At 40.4% G+C, this 18,639-nt stretch overlaps 1 protein-coding gene across 6 annotated transcripts in view; it reads right to left on the bottom strand.

The window, feature by feature from the left end:
* Window positions 1-3,007: 3,007 nt before the first annotated feature.
* mbnl2 (muscleblind-like splicing regulator 2) overlaps window positions 3,008-18,639 on the bottom strand; it is a 57,376-nt gene continuing 41,744 nt past the window's right edge. For 5 of the 6 annotated variants that reach the window (XM_053314839.1, XM_053314840.1, XM_053314836.1 and 2 more), the window contains exons 5-10: window positions 17,563-17,823; window positions 14,228-14,281; window positions 13,636-13,786; window positions 11,686-11,721; window positions 10,379-10,473; window positions 3,008-6,464 (exon numbers count right to left, since the gene is read on the bottom strand). In XM_053314839.1, coding sequence (XP_053170814.1) covers window positions 6,450-6,464; window positions 10,379-10,473; window positions 11,686-11,721; window positions 13,636-13,786; window positions 14,228-14,281; window positions 17,563-17,823 — 612 coding nt within the window. In that variant the 3' untranslated portion in view covers window positions 3,008-6,449. The remainder of the gene's footprint in view (window positions 6,465-10,378; window positions 10,474-11,685; window positions 11,722-13,635; window positions 13,787-14,227; window positions 14,282-17,562; window positions 17,824-18,639) is intronic. The other variant, XM_053314841.1, reaches the window with a different exon arrangement.

Below are 18,639 nucleotides of genomic sequence, written 5' to 3'. Positions count from 1 at the left end.
AGCGCTCCTGTCTTCTTAAATCCGGCATGCAGAGAATAAAGTCATCAGCTGCGGATAAAAGAAAATATGGCCATGCACACAGCCTGGATTCAGACTAAAGGCATGACACGATCGCAGCTAACAGTAAATGAGATGTAATAATGAAGATGATGATGGAGCCTCTACTGAAATATTCCCACGCTATCTTGAAGGGACACCATTCCAGAGGCATCCATAATGCAATAAGACGTCGCTGTGGCAAAAATAAGATGATCAGAGGCAACTAGACTACACATCTTTTTTAGAAGGCTAACACTTCATTTCTCTGCATAGCAAGGTAAGGTAGAGTTAAAGGCAAAGAGGCTATTTATCCTCAAGAAGACAACAGTGCTGGGAATCCACGCCTCTGGAGTCGGTGCATCCACTGGATGTTACTATTTCCTGGGTTGTATGGAGGGTGATTAGTGCCACTAACAAAAAAAGGGAGGATGTTTGTGACAAAAAATGTGAAGCCTGTGAAGAGAAGTATCTTATCAGCACTGTAATAGAAATATGGAATTAGACATTAAAGCATCCTCTTTTTTGGCATTAAATAATGTTATCAAGAAATGACACTATTCATAGACACAACATATACTGCAAGCCTGATGTTACCTGGAGGAGCCGTGTGTGAGAATGTAAATCCAAATCAGTTGAACAGGACATTAAAACAGACTTTACCCTAGTACAGAGTACAAAGGTTTTTTAAAAAAAGATTTTGTTGGCATAGACGCCTTTATTTATCAGTAAACCAACAGGAAACATGGGAGAGAGAGATGGGTGTGACATACAGCAAAGGACCTCCGATCAGGATTCGAACCGGGGCCGGTTGCGTATATGGCATGCGCTCTAACCACTCAACCACCTGCGCACCACCCTAGTACAAAGTTTGTGTAATGTTGGATCCGATGTGTGAATACAGCAGGTCATCTTTCAGGGAATCCACAGCAAGCAATGTTTTTTTTTTAAATCAAGTGACTGGCATGAAACCGGAAGAAAACAACCACCTGAGGGTGAAGTAGAAAGTTAATGTACACAAAGACGCCAACAAAAATATATAACTGGAGAGACGACGAGATTCAGGAATTTCTGGCCAGCACTGAAGGAACGGTCTGACTCAGTTGTTTATGTAAATTATTAACTAGCATACTTTTTGCATAATCAAAACCACTGTTTCAAAAACAAAACCATGTTTTTATCTGATACTACTTACGGATAAGGTTTGGGTTAGGCACAGAAGGTTCAGTTTAGGAAAAGATCATCGTTTGAGTTAAAATAACAATTGAGTTAATGTTAGATCTTTGTATGATTATGGTCATGGCAACCAGTGTTACCTGTCACACATTAACGTATGATGTTTTAACAACCTGATGTCCTCCCTCTGGGAAAAATGTGGGTCTGTAAGTTTCCTTTTTTTTTGTTCATAGTTCAACAGACAAGCATCATATTTTCTGTGGTACTAACAGGGCTTTGTCATTTGTATTTGGGGCATTTGTTACCCATTAGATGACAGGAGTAGTTCCAGACGAGGCTCAGCTGAAATTTCTGACCTTGCACACCAGCAGTATAAGTAGGAGTCTTGTTACATCTCGTCTCTCCTTGAATTTGCATCCTCTGTTTCCTGACCTTGTCTGGGACACATCTGGGATACGCTGATTGTTATCATAAGTGATAACACACTTTTGATGGCAGCACAGATATTAATGCAATTAACAAAGAGCAGACGACAGCCCTGAGTCTAGGCTACAATATTTTACTCTAAGCTGGCAGCTGGTGGTGTATACCATTTTAGATTTTGCCTTTGTATTTATGTGATGATCTACGTGTTGTTTGTTAGCTATAGTGTTATACGTATGTTCAGGTCATAGCGTTTCTAGTTACTACTCTGGAAACCCTGAACACCTTTTTCATCCACTGCTGCTAACATGAGACACAGCCATATGTTTTTACATGCAGCCAGTGAAATAGTGGCACTAATGACCCCTCATACATGCAGCAATTATATATATATTTTACTCAACTTCAGAAAATGCTCCACTGCAGAAACAGGAAATGACATAGACATAGTTTTCCTGTTCCCAGTACTTGGTCTTATCATCATGTTTATCATCTGTGGAAAAATATTCTGGAAAGCTCAGACCTACTTTACTGTGAGCAGCATTAAAATCTTGTCATTAGTCTTTGTGTATTTTTTCTAGAACCTACTATCTGCCAAAAAATGTAAATGTTGTTCTAATTACACTGTGATCTGCTGTTTATTTAGTTTTATGGCAGTGGTTCCCAAAGTGGACTTCAGGGACCCCCAGGGGTCTTTGAGAAAGCCCCAAAGAAAAACCACAGACATTAGTCAGAGGAAGTTTGCACAATGAGCGAACATGGATGAATTAGATAGTCTAGTATAAATAGTTACATGTCAAATGAAAAGTACCCAACTCTGTATGTGTCACTGAAAATAAGTCTGGGGCACTTAATGAATGTTGAAGTATGAATTGTGTCAAATACTATAATAATATGTCATAAATAAATGGCTGAGACAAACACATTCCTTTGATTTTCTTTATTTCTTTCTTTCAATAGATTTTACACTATCTTGCTGGAACCAAAGAAACATTTGACTATAGAAACATAAAATAGCACAAAATATATGCAAAAAAAGAATACATTGAAAAATGATTACATTGAACTATAAATCGGATGAGGGTTTTCTTGTCAAATTATGTTTATGTCTTTATTTTGTTGGTAGGGTTTACTTGCAACAATGATGGCACAGGCAGTCACGATCATAACCTGCAGTCTCCAGTGTAGTGCCCTCTGCTGGCTAAAGCTGTAAATTACAAGCTCTGAAGGTCCATTGTAAGGCAATGGCACAAAAAGATTTCACTACAGATGTGGGAGGCTACAAGTAAAGATCAATGACTGTTCACTCTGTTGCAGTCACCCCGTTTGGCCTTGTGATTCACACATTAAAACCTTAAAAAATGACTTTAGATATAAAGATATATATTTGAAATGAAACTGAGAAGGGGTTTGAGAGGAGAGACCTGTTCAGTCTCTTTAATAAAATTTCATAAGAGCTCTTAAAAACATAAAACCTTAAGCACGATGGACTCAAGATAAGGCAAAGTGTTTGGATAAGCTGAGTCTGTTCAGTTGACCAACTGCTCAGAAAGTGCTTACATTTTTCTTTTTACCATCAGTCAATCATTGCCAACACATTTCAAAAACATTACATCTCAAGAGGATTCCATACACAAGGGCATTGTGGGTCACCAAATGACATTTTGTGTACAGACTTTTTTTTTTCACTAGAAACATTCAGTTATCATTTAGTAAGAAAAGAAAATATTGTTTTCCCATGCAACATGTTTAATTAAAGTTATTTACCGATAGCATCTGCTTTTGATTGATAAACAGATTTACTGTACTAACAGGGTGCAGTAACCTCTAACCCTTAAAGGAAATGAAAAACAGATCACATCTTTAAACAATATGAAAAGTGCAATCCTTAACTCTAGTGATACATCGAATAAAATGTCTCAGTGTGGAACCTAAAGGTCCTTTCTCAGGGGAAGAGTTGTACATCTGAACTTATTAATTTATAGATTATTCCATTCTTATATATTTATATATATATAATCTATGTAACATTGATGACTTTAAATCTATTTAAGTGTTACAGTCACAGCACTATAGAGGCTGTTATTTGCTAATGAAAATATTAGGTCATTGTCATAATCTCAGTGAAGAATAAGAAATGTTCATATCTTCTTTACAATCTACCTTGTGTACAGTGTTCTAGCAAAAAGAAACAGAAAATCAACTTAACAATGTCATTTACAAAAATACCGAACTTTAGTAATTGCAACATTTGGTTGCCACAGCAACAACTTAATATTGTTATGAAATACTATCATACTAGAGTGAAAAGTACATCTTTTTTGAAATTTTCTTCTCTTTTTTTGGTAAAATGTCATCTATACAATAAACATTTTTTTTCCAACAACACAAGCAACTCTATTACTATGCTCATTACTGCAACACCGTGATCTTTTTTTCGATGAGAAGGCAAGAAAGATCCAGTAGCTTTCCATTGGCGGGCTGACTTTTTAAATCCCGCCCCTCGTTCCTATGCGACTTCTCATTCGCTGACCTAACAGGTTAGACCTTGAAATGACCAACCGTGCAGAATGTAGCACAGCTCAATAAATTACATTCATTTCAAAATAGAATAGTTTACAACATTGTTTTTGACTAAAATTTGACCAAGAGTAACATAAGATAAATTACAACAAAATATAACTTTTACCACCTTCCACAAATATTACATACAAATCATAATGCATGAGAAGACAATCAAAGAGAATGAAACCAAAACATGAAACCAGAGCTTCGCTCCTGTTCCAAAGGTATGATTGTGGATTGTCAAATATTAATCAAGCACCATGAAATTACATCTGAATTTTTGAAAAATGGAAAATAAGATTTAGTATAATTAATTAAAACACGCTAATCATAAAATGCGAAAAATTAAAGAGGGTTGGTCTAAAATAATGAAACATTTTATGATCTTGGCTGAAAAAAAAAAACACGAATGATTGTTCTGAGAGGTGGAGGTGGGTTATGGGGGAGGGGGGGTTCAAACATACCTTGATAGTAGACACAACACAAATTTTAAATAACTTTGAATACATTTCTAGAACCATGAATATAAACTCTCAAAAAAAGAGACACTTTACATACATTACACAGTTTACAATACATTTTTTTTTCTCACCCACGTTCCTCATGTAAACTACTCAAACCATGGTAAGAAACGATGGTACACCATGAAAGTCACCAAACATTCTACAAAGCTATTTTTGATTTGTCGTTTCTTTAAACTCTTTTTGTGTTTCGATAAAGTCACTTGTGATGTTAATGAACTGTTACTAGAAAAACTGATTCCAGTAACGATTCGCAAAAAATGATGTCTTTCCCGAAAGTCCATGTTGCTTCTGACAGCCAGTGTGTTGTGTCTGTGACTTTTTAGTGATACACTCTGGATGCATGTTGTTGATGAGCATTTTTTAGGCACTTCTACAGTTTTCTAAAATGGAACAGGATTATCGGTGATAGTAGGGTTGGACAGGACAACCGACGGTCACAGATAGCCCTCCAGTCGAAGTTCAAGTCATCTTTTACTTGACGAGCAACGTCAAATGCACCGTTTTTTTTTGTTAAGTCTTAGCACTTAAATCCCCCCCCCCAAAAAAGAAACTCTCCTACCAGGCATGGTGTTGTCATCACCTGCTAGACCTCGCTTCAAGTCCCAGTCTGCCGGCAGACCATCAGTCTCCAGATACAAACACACATGCACACACACACACAAGGCTTGGTATGTCTGGAACTAACCCTCAAGCTTTGTTAAGCCCTTGGCACAGACCCGAGCCTTTAGGCTTTTCGGTAATGGCCACGACTATCTTCTGTCAACACTGGGCACTGTCTTCCCCTGTCTGTCCGAACCACATGCAAAAATCTGTGCACGAACTATCCCACCACTCCCCCTAAACAAAGAATTCAACCCAGCACCAAAACAAATAAAGGGTAGCTGAGTTGCGTTCTGAGCAGCTTGGGAAATGGCAAAAGAAAGAAAAACATTTCAGCAGGATGTCAAAATGTGGCTCTGCTTTTCTGGCAGGTTGATTCCACCGATCTCGTCCAAGCCGCAACTTTGGCAAGATGTTTTCCGGAGATGAAAAGTTGGCGGGGGTGGGGGTGGGGAGGGGAGGTTTTGGAGGATAAGCTTCATCATGGCATCTTAATGGGCAGATGAGGGTCGCGGAGGGACCCTCGCAGGGACAGTCACATTAAGAAAACATGAGCCTGTCTGCCTCAATGACATTCAACTTTGAAGAGAGGAAAAAGCAAAGACCGCGAGACAAAAACCCTCGAGCTCGCCGCCCCTTGAAAAGCGCCAAGTGCGTCGGTGTGGTTGTGCACGGGTTTTCTGTGACTCTTCCTGTTTTCCGCTTCAACAGAAAGCACTATATTTCTCATATAGTGCAAATCGAGCATCTCTTTTACTAACCAAGGGATGAACATTGTGCAGAGGTTTCTTAGAATAAATATGAAAGAAAGGGGATCCACGGTACTTTGGGAGAACAGTTGTTAAAATGACCTCTATAGTGTGTTTGCTATGTATGTTGCACTATACATAAGAGTATTTTTGAATTTTTCATGTTAATAGTTTTTTTTCTAGCAATACATACAGTATATATCTTTTTTTCTGTGTGTGTTACACCGGCACTGCAGTTCTTACGGTTAAATTGAAGTGTTACACTCTTAGCATGCAGGTTGCTGGACCTCTATTGGAGAGGTAAGGTAGTATTTACAGAGGGGCTGTTTTGGGTTTCCTAGTGCAGCTTCGTGACACTCCATTCCCTTCCTGACACTTACTTCAGGATGATCTAGAAGACAGAGACAGAGAAGACAAGGAGAGAACATTTTAGTTTACCTGTGAAAGAAAAGTTTTATTTACTCAAAAGATAGTGGTCACAAGTTAATGTTACATAATGGTCATTTACAACACTTGAAATCAACATTTCCATGGTTCAGTTCCATTGTGTGACAGTAAAAGTTCAATTGGCTTTGATTATTTAAGATATAAACAATATACTTAAAGGGGACATATTATGTTTTTTGTGATTTTCTGATATTTGTATACTTTTGAATATCCGTGTTTAACATTGTCGAGTTCCAAAACTTGTGGTGAACATACAACAACATGCTCCCTGCAAGTCAAAAGTCCTCTGAACACTACGTTTGCAGCAGGTTTTTGTTACCTTGCCAGTGGAGCAGCCTTTGGCTCAAACATGCACAGATGTATTTGAGGAGTTTAGTGTATAGTTTGTTTGACAGTTTGGGGCCCAGGGCCAGTATGAATTAAATTGGTCTTTAAAAAAATATTGATCATGGAAACATTCCAGTAAAGCCTTAAATTCAAAATATAGACCTATGAATATGCATAATAGGTCCCCTTTAATATAAATACATATAACTGATGTATTTGCTGTTAGGTGTCTCCTTAAAATGTGGGTCGAATAGTATTTTTGCCATCTTAAGGTTTCAGTATGCCTCAAATTAAGCACTTTTCACACCACCCCGACAGCAATAATGTGCTAGTTCATTTAAAGCATACTGAGAAAGCCTTAGTTGGATCACGTTCACCATGACAACGGTGTCACATAATGTTGGGACAATCACAGATAAACACTGATCAATGAATAGTACTTTTCTATGTTAGTTGTTGCACTGTGGTGACACCACCTGCCTGGTGTTTCATGCAGACAGGAGCAAAAGCTTCTAATTATTTGCTAACAGCATTTGACCCAGGTCTGGTCACCTCTGTGTGTAGTCTCCCTTTTAGGAGATAAAGATTAATCCACCACACGACAAAGAGAGAGAGAGAGAAAAGAAAGACAAGAAGAGAGAGCGAGAGTGACGATAGGGGGGGAAGACAGATAGAAGAGCTGCTGGCTGCCATCATGTGGTTGCTCCTGGCAGCAAGCCAACGCAGAACAAAGCCGCATGGTGCTTGTTAATAGACAATAGACAGCCAGCAAAGGACAGAAGCCACTGGTCACATCACACATCACAGAAGGTCGCCACAATTGGAGAGCGTGTGATGTGCACGGGCTGAGAGGAAAGCCCTGCTTTACACTGCAGTATGGAGAAGAAAAGGGTTTGGTTTGCATGTGCCAGATCGGTGGGATATGCTTAGATAGGACAGTACATTCCACCCGTCTGGTACCAGAGGTGGGTATAAACAAATGCCAAGGAATTGTTTGTAGGCCCTGCTTGTTGTCCCAGATTAGGTGCGGTAATACCAGCAGCATGTTTCAGTGACATGAACGTGCAACAAATTTCCACCCAGAACAAGTTAGGAAGATTTAAATGGTAGATGATGATGTGACTAGTTCAATAATTATGTGTAATAAAGTATGTGTTACAGAATGTGTGCTTGAGCGGAGAATGTTTTACAGATTCATATCAGATTATTATTGTAATTGCATGAGACCCCTAGTCTGTTATTTCTAATTACAGTGATAAAAATAATGACACAAGGAGGTGACTGATTGAACCCTTGTCCTCTAGCTGAAGAGCTGTATTCCTGTGTATAGTATTTAATTCCAACAATTTATCTCCCCATCACTTCAGTGGTCTGAGTGATTGCCTGTGAAGTAATGTAATCTCATATTCTGACAGTAGAGGGCGCTGCTACGTTATAATCTCCAACAACAGTGGTGACGTTACCAGAGACCCCAGCACGGTAAACACATGGTTAATATGCGCTGGGACATGGAATGATGTGATTGGTTAATGCTTGTCATGTCACAATGACAGTTCAGAGGGTCACGAGTTGACCAGACACTGAACCTCTCAACATGTTTGTAACATCCTGTCTCTCCATATGTGTGTATTACTCATTGGTTATTTTATTTACCACTAAGGTAAACAACACCACCTTTCACTGAAATGTTTACTTCTTCTGGCTACATGATTCATAAGCATTTCATCCTCTGCTCTATACAACCCTCAAAGTGTTTTGGTCCAGGATTTGGGTTTGAGAAGCCGCCCTTTTAATTAATGGTGAAAGGCTTTTTAAAGAGTGAAGCATATGCCATAAAATAATATAATATAATGGTCTGGATGTTAATTTTAAATAACCGTATGACGGCGATGACTGCAGTCTACAACGGTTGCACTATATGCAGCACAGCTGGTGATTTTTAAGTGTTAACTGTGTCCTAGCTGGAAGGATCTTTATGCAGGGCGGGGAGGGGAGAGAGACAGAGAGGGGCAGACGGAGACAGACAGCGAGGGCTGACGTCAGTGTTTCTCCGGCTCCTTGTCCCACATGCATCTTTAAAGAGCAGCTCTGCTTCCTGCTGCTACTGCTGCTGCATGCCAATTACAGGAAGAGACGGTGACTCACAGGAAGTGCACACACTGCTGGCCTATGAGGGACAATAAAGTCTAAGGTACCGAGCAGGATCCTCGATTAATGATAGAAGAGGGGATCTCTGGAAATTATTCATTCTCTTTATTTCACCTACTGATTTACATTTTTTTACACAGAGAAATTCCATTCTCATATTTTTCATTCCAGGTAGGGAAGTTTTTTAGGACTTCAACTATCTAAAATTATACAGATATACTGTCATATACTTGTCATTGCTAATAAAAATTGAACACTTTAAATATATTTATTATTCTAAATATAAATGCTCTATTTATTTGTGTGTCTTAAATGTCCTCCTATATCCAAACCATGTCTAAATGCACTAACTCATATTCTGGCTGTTGTGGGAAATTTTGCAGCAGTTGAAGATTACGTGATTGTTTGCCCGTCACATTTCTACCTGTGGAACACTTCCCATCTGTCCAACCTCCCTGCACCTCTATATAGAACTACCAGTAAATGATTGCCAGCTGCGCGTGGCCAGAGTGCCAGCATTGTACTGAAATTTCCAGGTTTAAAATGGGGCACACATGCGTCACCGTGGCATTCAAACCTGGCCCTGCTTCCCTGACTCCTGCTGACACGCGGCAACAGGAGAGCTTGCGATCAGAGGCCATTTTTAGACACCGTCTGTGATCATTTTTCCTGTGTCTGTCTCAACCCTGACAAGCACGGCCCCCATAACTGTTTCCTCATATGATTTGTTCCCTCTTTTTATCCTGCAGCCAAGAAAAAGGTAAAAAGGTGAAAATGGGAGGAGTGGAAACAGGAAAAAGATCCAACATGGCGGCCGTGAGATCGTTACGAACCAGTTGGGAGGTTTGCTCCAGGAACTGTTTGCATATATGTGCTTGGAATATGTGTGTGTGTGTGTGTGTGTGTGTGTTTGCATACATGTAGCACACAAGCAGTACAGATGATGCCCCTACAGCAGATGGAGAGGCTTATTTGACAACAACAAGAAAAGTGGAAAATACAACTTAAAACAGAACATGCAAAACAAAACCAGGAAGTAGTGCAACACAACACAACTACTACTTTGCAAATGTGGGAGCTCTGAAGAAGTGCTTGTTGTTTTGCGCCTTAAAAGAGGGCTGTGCACTGTGGTTTCCGAAGAAATACGACACACTGCACTGGCACCGACTCGCTCAGGTAGCCCCTCTGCTTTAAACTGTCTCGAAAACACCCACTCACAGGCTTTTATGCCAGCGTGAGCTCGCCCAGTGCAGGCAGACGGATGGATGGATGGGGAGGGGCTGGGCGTGGGCTCAGCTGCAGGTTATTGCAGCTCACTATTAGAAGGCAGTACTTATTCAGAGCTCCGGGGACTGATGAAAGAAAGCTTTAAAAGGAGCAAACCTGATTGGCTGGTGCTGTTGCTGCGTAGGGGACACTTGTGGCAGGAGTTGTTGCTGCAGAGACAGTAGCAGGCGTAGCACTGTACATCATTGGGACTTTGTTTTGAGGGTGGGAAAGGGGAGGTAGAGGAGGAGGGGAGAGGGAGGAGGAGGAGGAGGAAGAGGAGGAGGAGGAATGAGGGGGGTAGAGGGAAGGAGGTGGTAGCAATGGACAGGTAGGTGGAGCATTATGATAACCATGGCAACAGTTGTGGTGTGTGCGTGTCGACGGTATCGTTTGTTGTTGTTGTTGTTGTTGTTGTTGTTGATGGTGGTGGTGGTGGTGGTGGATGTTACAGAGAGCCAGCAAGCCATCGTTAGGGTTACACCGGCAGATGGCATGCAACCATTCACAATGCAAAGCAAAGAGGACAGAAAGAAAGAAAGAGAGATAGAAAGAAAGAAAGAGAGAAAGAAAGAAAAAGAAAAAAGAGAGCGTGGGAGAAAAAATAACAAAAAAAAACAAGAGGAGAGAAGCTGATTACAATCACAAGTAAGGAAATTTATACGGAAAATCAGTTTGCTGTTTTTCCCAGAGAAGTTGGGCGGCACAAGACACCAATTACAATGAATTGATGACATTTTTTTGGCAGCAGGGATGGGAATTTCAGATTTTTTGTAATCTATGTGGGCTGACAAGTTGAACAGCAATAATATGCCAAAAATCCAGGCAGCTCCTTGTTGCACATGCCAGAAACATGCGACTTTGATGGATTGATGGTAACTGTTGCTCATCATTATTTTATCATTCACTAATGTAGGAGCTGCTGATTTGTAATTCCCATCCGCTTTTAGCATAGATATATATATCCAGCTATGTGGCTGAGGTAATTTCTCTGGGAAACTGATTTAAATTTCCTGATCAACACAGCACAGCAAACAGACAGTAGCTATCCTAAAGGCTTCTGAACACATCAGTCTGCAGTATTTAAACATCTTTTTTATCATAAACAAACAGTCATTAGCAAGAGAGTCAGTAAGGAAACAAATTGACAGTCACAACTCTTTCAGGTGATAAAAAAATGGACATGAAGAGTGTGTTTAATATCATAAACATCATATCACAGCCCCACTGGACTAAAGAAAAGCACAGTCACAGACATAGGTGTTGATTTGAAGCAATGACCTTTTGTCTCACCTGCAAGGGCTGCAGATATTGCACACTCATCCCACTCCAACCCCCCTTCCCCCATTTTATTATAGATATATATTTAAACATATAAAAAAAGTGTGTGTGTGTGAGAGAGCAAAGGGAGGGTCAGGACCTACCAAGACTGCTAGCAGGAGTCATGCACAAGACTGACCCTGTTGTGTTCATGCAGAGAAAGACAGAGAGACAGAGATAAGAGAGGGAGGGAGGGAGGGAGGGAGACAGAGAGGGAGAGAGAGAGAGCGAGAGACAGAGAGAGAGAGAGAGAGGAGGAGAAAGAAACGGGTTAATCGAGAGGGAGGAGAACAACAAGGTTAGACAAAAAAGCTTCACTTAGCTCAGATGCTACTATTAAAGCGTTATCAGTTATGAATGCAGTGTACTGTAGCAAGCAGAGGAATATTCCCTTAAACAGTTATGACATTAGTGAGAAAATGCTGCAGCTAAACCAAACATAAGAAAACTCAGATTGTAAGATATGAAACTTGTGGCCAGGTGTAGCATGCTGTAAAACCAGTTCCATGAATTCCTATTTTTTAAGGAAATGATCAATAACAAAATCAATTAGTGTTATATTTTTTAATTTTTGTGTAATTTCCTTTATTTTAACCTAAGTGTGTAAGAACTGAACGTGTTTGTTATATTTTTGGATTAATTGAGGTCTTCTGTGGCCACTAGAACACTGCAATTAAATAGCTGCAACTGGTAAATGTCTATATATGCTGTTTAAGTTCTCTAATGAGTCATTTCTATAGAGAGAGAGAGAGAGAGAGAGAGAGAGAGAGAGAGAGAGAGAGAGAGAGAGAGAGAGAGAGAGAGAGAGAGAGAGAGAGAGAGAGAGAGAGAGACTATAGAGAAGGACACTAACTAAACAGGTGAGTCAAACAGCAGCATCATGCAGTGTCAGTACAATGATGTGCACAGGCTTTCATCCAAACCTGGATCAAGTTGAACTTGCAAATAAAATGAAATATAACACCAAAGTTCAAAACAGTCTCCAGGTATTGTGTAACTTTTTTGACACCCGCTGTTTTGAGTTTCATTGTGGAGAATCTCCACCCATCTGGATTTTAGCAGATAAGGGAAAAAAAATATTTGCAATCATGACTTCGACCCAAGGCTACTTCCCACACACGCACATACACAGAGGGTAGGAGGGTAGGAGGGACGAGGAGCTTTCAGGCATTTCACACCACGGGGAAACAATAAGAGCAGGTAGAAAGACGAGCAATGGATAGGAGTCTAATCCTCATGACTCAGTGTGGCTACAGGCTAATGTGTTAGCTGCAGTTAACTCATTTAGCGGGTGACCCAAGGGGGCTTGAGCTACTGTTAGTTTCTATGTGAAGAGTAGACAGAGAGCATTTTGTTTCGGGGGAGAGACCCGAAGAGGAATGAGGGAGCAGTTCTGTATTCATTTGGAAAAATTGGAGAAAAATTGCTTTTTTAACATAGAACCCCCCCCCCCCCAATATTGATGTCTGTCAGGCTAGATTCAATAAACACTGAAAAGGCTGCTGAAGAATAAGCCAGAGTTTTTATTTTATATTATTTTTACCTCCATTTGGAGCCTAAGCATAATTACAAGAGTCTTTGTGTTGGATACAACTAGGCTTGTTTTTCTCTTTTGCATGCTTGGGCGTTACAGAGTGACAGGTGTATCATATTCAGGTGGTAATATATCATATCTTTTACTGCTCTGATCAAAGCCTGCACTGCCCTTCCACCTGGCAGCAATTACGTGTTTATATTCGCAGACACTAGATCAAAGTTAAGGGATGGCATGGAGAATATTTGAAACGTTAGCTCACACCATCACGTTGGAGCTCCTTATGTTTGTCTGTCAGTGTAATCTCGTTCAAAGGGAAGCATAGGGCAAAACAGATAACTATGACTGATTATAAGAAGAGCTCTGCCTTTACTGTGAGAAACTCTACTACATTTCTGATAGATCCAAGGTTAGAAGGGCACATTCACTGAGTGTTTCTGTGTGTGCGTGCAGGCTCTGCATACCTTAAAATGCTTCTATCTGCATCTGTGTGCCGCCTGTATTGATTTGGAGCTCTTACCTGCGGGAAAGAAAGTGGGCTGCTGGAGCTGTGCATTGGCCAGCGCCTGCTGGTAGTTCAAAACACTGGGGTTGAACAGGGAGTTTGCTCCATTGCTCTTCTCAAGTGCTTGTCTCTTTGGTAGGGGCTGGAGGACGCCATGGGGGAACGCCTGGCCACCGGAAACACGCACACACACACAGACACACACACACAACAGAAGCACAGTATATTTGAACTGTATACTTCACAAGTCATCACTGATATTTGTAAATCTGTTATTTGGCTATGCACAGCACAACAAAAAATGGAAACTTGCTGTAACTATCACAAGGACAATGAGAAACTACACCATAGCAAGGCAATCATCAACAAAACATTAAGAAAATAGCGTGATAACTGGTATTATTTTAACATTACGTTGAAGTTGTTCATTTAATAAATGTACAGTACAAACTAGAATTGCCACTGGTGATCATAAATGAAATATTTATACTTTTAAAGTGTCTTACAGGGTTTCACAAAAAACAAAAGAGCCAACTTAAATTTTGTGAGTGGCTACAGTACAATTAAAGAAGCTACATGCAAAGCAAAAGGTGAAAGGTCAAAGTACCAGGTCTACAGTTGCCTCGAGGGGTCGCTTCATTGCTTTGGCAGTCGACTGAGTCTTTAATTAGCAGGCAGCGAGCACATGATGGCAGTGGGCCAATGGGATTCAAGCGTATTAACATACAGGTAACAGCAAGCAGAGGTGCGTCATGGGGGACAGCATTGCATTGTGGATAGGTGAGAAGGAAAAAAACAAAAACAAAAATAATCTGAATGCAAGTATACCACATACAAAACAATAGGCATGCACATAAACAAAAATTGTTTTGTTTACTTTAAAGAAACATTGCTACTTTTTTTGAATTAGTACAAAAGCAAAAAAAAAGCATCTACATTAAACTTTGGTTAAAAAAAAGGCAAGATTCTATGATGTACTTCAATACTACTGGAAAAGCATTTAGTAGTAACGTGAACTATTTCTGAACAAGTCAATCCTTGAACATCTACGCAAGAACAAAAATGCAGTATAGTAAACACAACTGATTCGAATTATAAATGTGATCTGAACAGATGTTTTCTACAGTAAGTAGGATGCTACAGTCCTACACACACAATAATTACAGCGCTCCTCTTAAAAAAAGAAGGTGTGAGCTGGTTTTGGGCCTGTTTGAAGGGAAAAAAAGGGCCACAAGAAAAGTCTTTAATTCAAGACAGACTGGGATGTGAGTGAGCTCTTGTCGAAGCCCCTAAAATGATTTGCCCCCACAACTGGCAGCAAGAACTGGACGTACTTGTGCGGGCGGACTTTAACTAACATCCTCGTGGCGGGACCTAACAATCCTAACAAAAAGAATTTTAATGATCACATCCTTTTTTTTTTTTTTGTGGTGATGTCGACTCACATCTAGTGTTTGGAATAAGTGAAAAATCCTCAAAGTAATCTTGCCTCATGGGGGAATGTGACTTGTTAGTGTGATCTATGAACTCGGGGAGGTGACACAATGTGAGACGTAGTTATAGTTCAATCACAGAATGTGGAGCTCTGTTTATTCTTACATCCCTCCTAGAAACAAATCTTAAAATCTAGGAGCAAATTAAATCACACGTGTTAATATATCTAATAGTAGTATGTAAAGTAAAGTAATTCTAATTATCACTTTCATAAAACTTCCTTGCATTTGATGTCACTGCTGAGAGGAAGAAAAAAAAAATGACACGAATGTGATGAGCACAGCACTAAAGGGGTCCATGCACAAGCCTCTTGCTTCATGTATGTGGATATTTCTATCAGTAGATTGGAGTATGTCCTCTTTTTTTAAAAGAGCAGCAATGCATTGCTGATGCACCATAGTGTTAACAGACTTAAACATTGTTGTTAGTTCAAATGGAAGATGGTCTATTAAAGTGACATGAAAAGCAAATATGACTGCATTCCACTGGCAATGAGGAAGAAGATCACAGCATGGCAAGCAACACATAATGTGGCACAATAAAACAACATAATCTCAATAACAGGATTGTCTTTTTGCAGCTGTATCTGTTAACATGTAACCTTATCTACAGTACATTTTTAGCCTATTTGCTTTAGATTAAGAAAAAGTGAATTATGGATAATGATATTACCTATTTGCAGCAGTGCAGCAATACAGGTTTTATGGGTCTCTGCTTCAATAAAAGTGCCTCAGCTTAGGCTAGGGGCTAAAACTAAATTGGATTAAAGGTGTTGACTAAACAACTCATTGTCCTAAGGTTAACCCTCCTCACCTCTCGCACAGCTTGTAACTGCTGATGGTAAATTAGGAAATGGGTCATAAAGTTGATAAACTGGGATTTAATGAGGAACACAGGACAAGTATGAGACATAGGACTGTGAGAAAAATGCACTAGGAAGATAAAATAAATCTGATTGTTTGAGGATGCATCATGTACCTGATGAGGAAGTAAGGTACTCAGTATACCTTTAAGAAAATAGTGCTGAGGGGGTCAACATCAGGTTATTGCGCCTTGAGGGTCTCAGGCTCTCTTTTATTTATGAATCCAATTCCTTGTGGTTTTCTTGCTTTTATGCAACTGCTATCATGTGCACAGACGAAAACTAACCTGCATGCACGGCCGCCTTTGCATCCACGCTGTGGATTTATGGAAGAAGGACAGGGAGAGCAAGCAGCGATGGAGCCAGCCAATGAGAGAGGTATGTGCAACGCGTTAAGCATGCCCATGCCATGGAGGGAAAAAGTCAGTCAGCACATTGGCGCAGTACAAGGTGTGCGAGTGCAGCAGCCAAGAGGGCCATTCAAACGAAGCCACGCAGAGCCTATTGGAAGGCGGGGCGCAGCCAAGACACACTGCCAGACCCTTCTCACTGTCTATCTGCCTGCATTTCCATCTGTCTGTCTACCTTCCTGTCTGTCTGTCTCTTCCTCAGCCTGTTGGGGGGATTTTTCCAACTAAAGGCAGAGGAGGGTAAAACCCCCCACCACCACCACTACCCGTGATGCTACGCTCTCATCCATCCTTGATTCAATTTGCACTGATCTGCAGAGAGCCGCACTTATCATTGAGAGCAGGGTGTAGTGGGATGGGGGGTGAGCCAGCACATTGTCTCTGTATGAACCAAGGGCATTGAAAAATAAAAGCAGACTGCGGTGAGATAATAACAGATTGTTCTTGCGGCATTATACTGATGCATTTAGCTCTCACTAAACCCTGTTTATTGTATACAATGGCCTCACTTTGGGATGACTATTGTTAGCGAACTGTATACTGGAATCTACTAGAATCAACCAGCAGAGGTGGGTATGTTTGATACAGTAATAAAGCAGCGCTCCACATTTCATGTTACTGTGGGTGTCATCGTCAACAACATGTGTTTACTTATTGTGTAAGATGTGTTGTAATAATGTCATGTGTGTTTGCTCAGCCTGCGTGTATTAATCAGAGAGTTTTTAACAGACAAACATGAACTTAGAGGGATTGTGATAACAGTGTATCACTAAAATATAAAGAACAGGGAGCAGTATCTGGGCAGAGCCTCTGTTCTAATATAAATGTTATCAAGGACGTGAATCATACAGCATATATTGTGTTGACTTGCTCTTCCACAAACTCCAATCATAACTGTATCTGGTGCCTTATAAAACCCTGCCTGGCTATTATAATAAAAGGCTAAGCTCTTATTGGAAGATTGAAGGTATACTCTATATAGGTGCTATAAAATAGCTTTATTGTCCCATCCAGACCTTATAAGCTTTTGCTTTTTTACGTGCTTTAAATAGAGAGAAACTTTGTGAGATGTATATGGTTACTACAAGGACAAGTATAATAATATGTGCTTATCTCCTGCTCTACCACTGTGTAAGCATGAGGTACAGTAGGTAGGCTGTAGTGCTGTGCTCTCACCATGGCTGCAGCTGTGGCAGCGGCTTGCGCAGCCACAGCTGTCTGATTGGCCTGGTGTTGGGCGGCCTTAATCTTGGCCTGCAGGTGGGCCGGTGGGTGGAAGTACTTGCACTTCTCGCGGGAGCAGCGGCTCTTGATGTAGTCCATGCAGACGGTGACCGTGTTGTCACTGGTGTCGATCATGGGGCTGTCGCTCGGGTGAGCAAAGCGGCAGTCGGTCTCGCCACGAGCGCAGTTGCCCCGCTGGAACTCGCGGCACACCTGGGAGCAGGACAGTCAGGTGGAAGTAACAAACACATACACACACACATACACCAAGACACGCAGATGTTGACAGATGCAGATGACAACAGATGAGTATGGATGAAAAAAGAGGAAACAAAGAAATACAAACACAGAAATATGAATAGATAGTGAGTACTTGACTTCAGTTACAGTACATCCCAGGATACAATATTAGTCAGAATCACTCTTATCACAAGAAACAGCATAATACACATTGTACATTTGGGATTCATTTATGTAGCTGCTGTTGAATTGATGTGGTTCATGACTAAAACATAGCAACCAGTGAAATACTGTATGGAGGTTGGGTGTTTTATCTATCTGTTGATACATGGGCTGATCTCCTGGGAATTACCGTAAGTCTTTAATTTGGTCCCAATCTTTATTTACAATAGAGAACAACAAAACATTGTGAAGAAACCTCCAGAATATCAGGACAAAAACAAACTACATGATATTAATAGCAGAAGGCAGCAGAAGAGAAAAATCAATAGAAACACATGAAAGCACTGCTTTTCTTATTTTAATCCATAGAATAGGAGGAGGTACGTTTGAAGGCTCGACTTTACTCTGCTGTAAATCTTTTCTGGATAAAAAGCACCAGATGCGTGTGATAAGGTGTCTGTGCATAAAACTCGCTTACAATCACCTTTTAAAAAGAGAAAGACCACAAATTAGTTCTGGACTCATGAAAAGGCCTCGACACCTTCTAACAAAAGTGCAATGTGTGCCAAACCCAAATGATTGTAGAATCACTGAACCAGCCAGTCTTCAACTGTTAAGAAGCCTGGC

Source organism: Scomber japonicus, chromosome 24 (assembly GCF_027409825.1).
Source record: "Scomber japonicus isolate fScoJap1 chromosome 24, fScoJap1.pri, whole genome shotgun sequence".
NCBI classification, from domain to species: domain Eukaryota; kingdom Metazoa; phylum Chordata; class Actinopteri; order Scombriformes; family Scombridae; genus Scomber; species Scomber japonicus.
The sequence above is the reverse complement of the archived record's forward strand: the minus strand, read 5'-3'. Positions and strand labels throughout refer to the sequence as shown.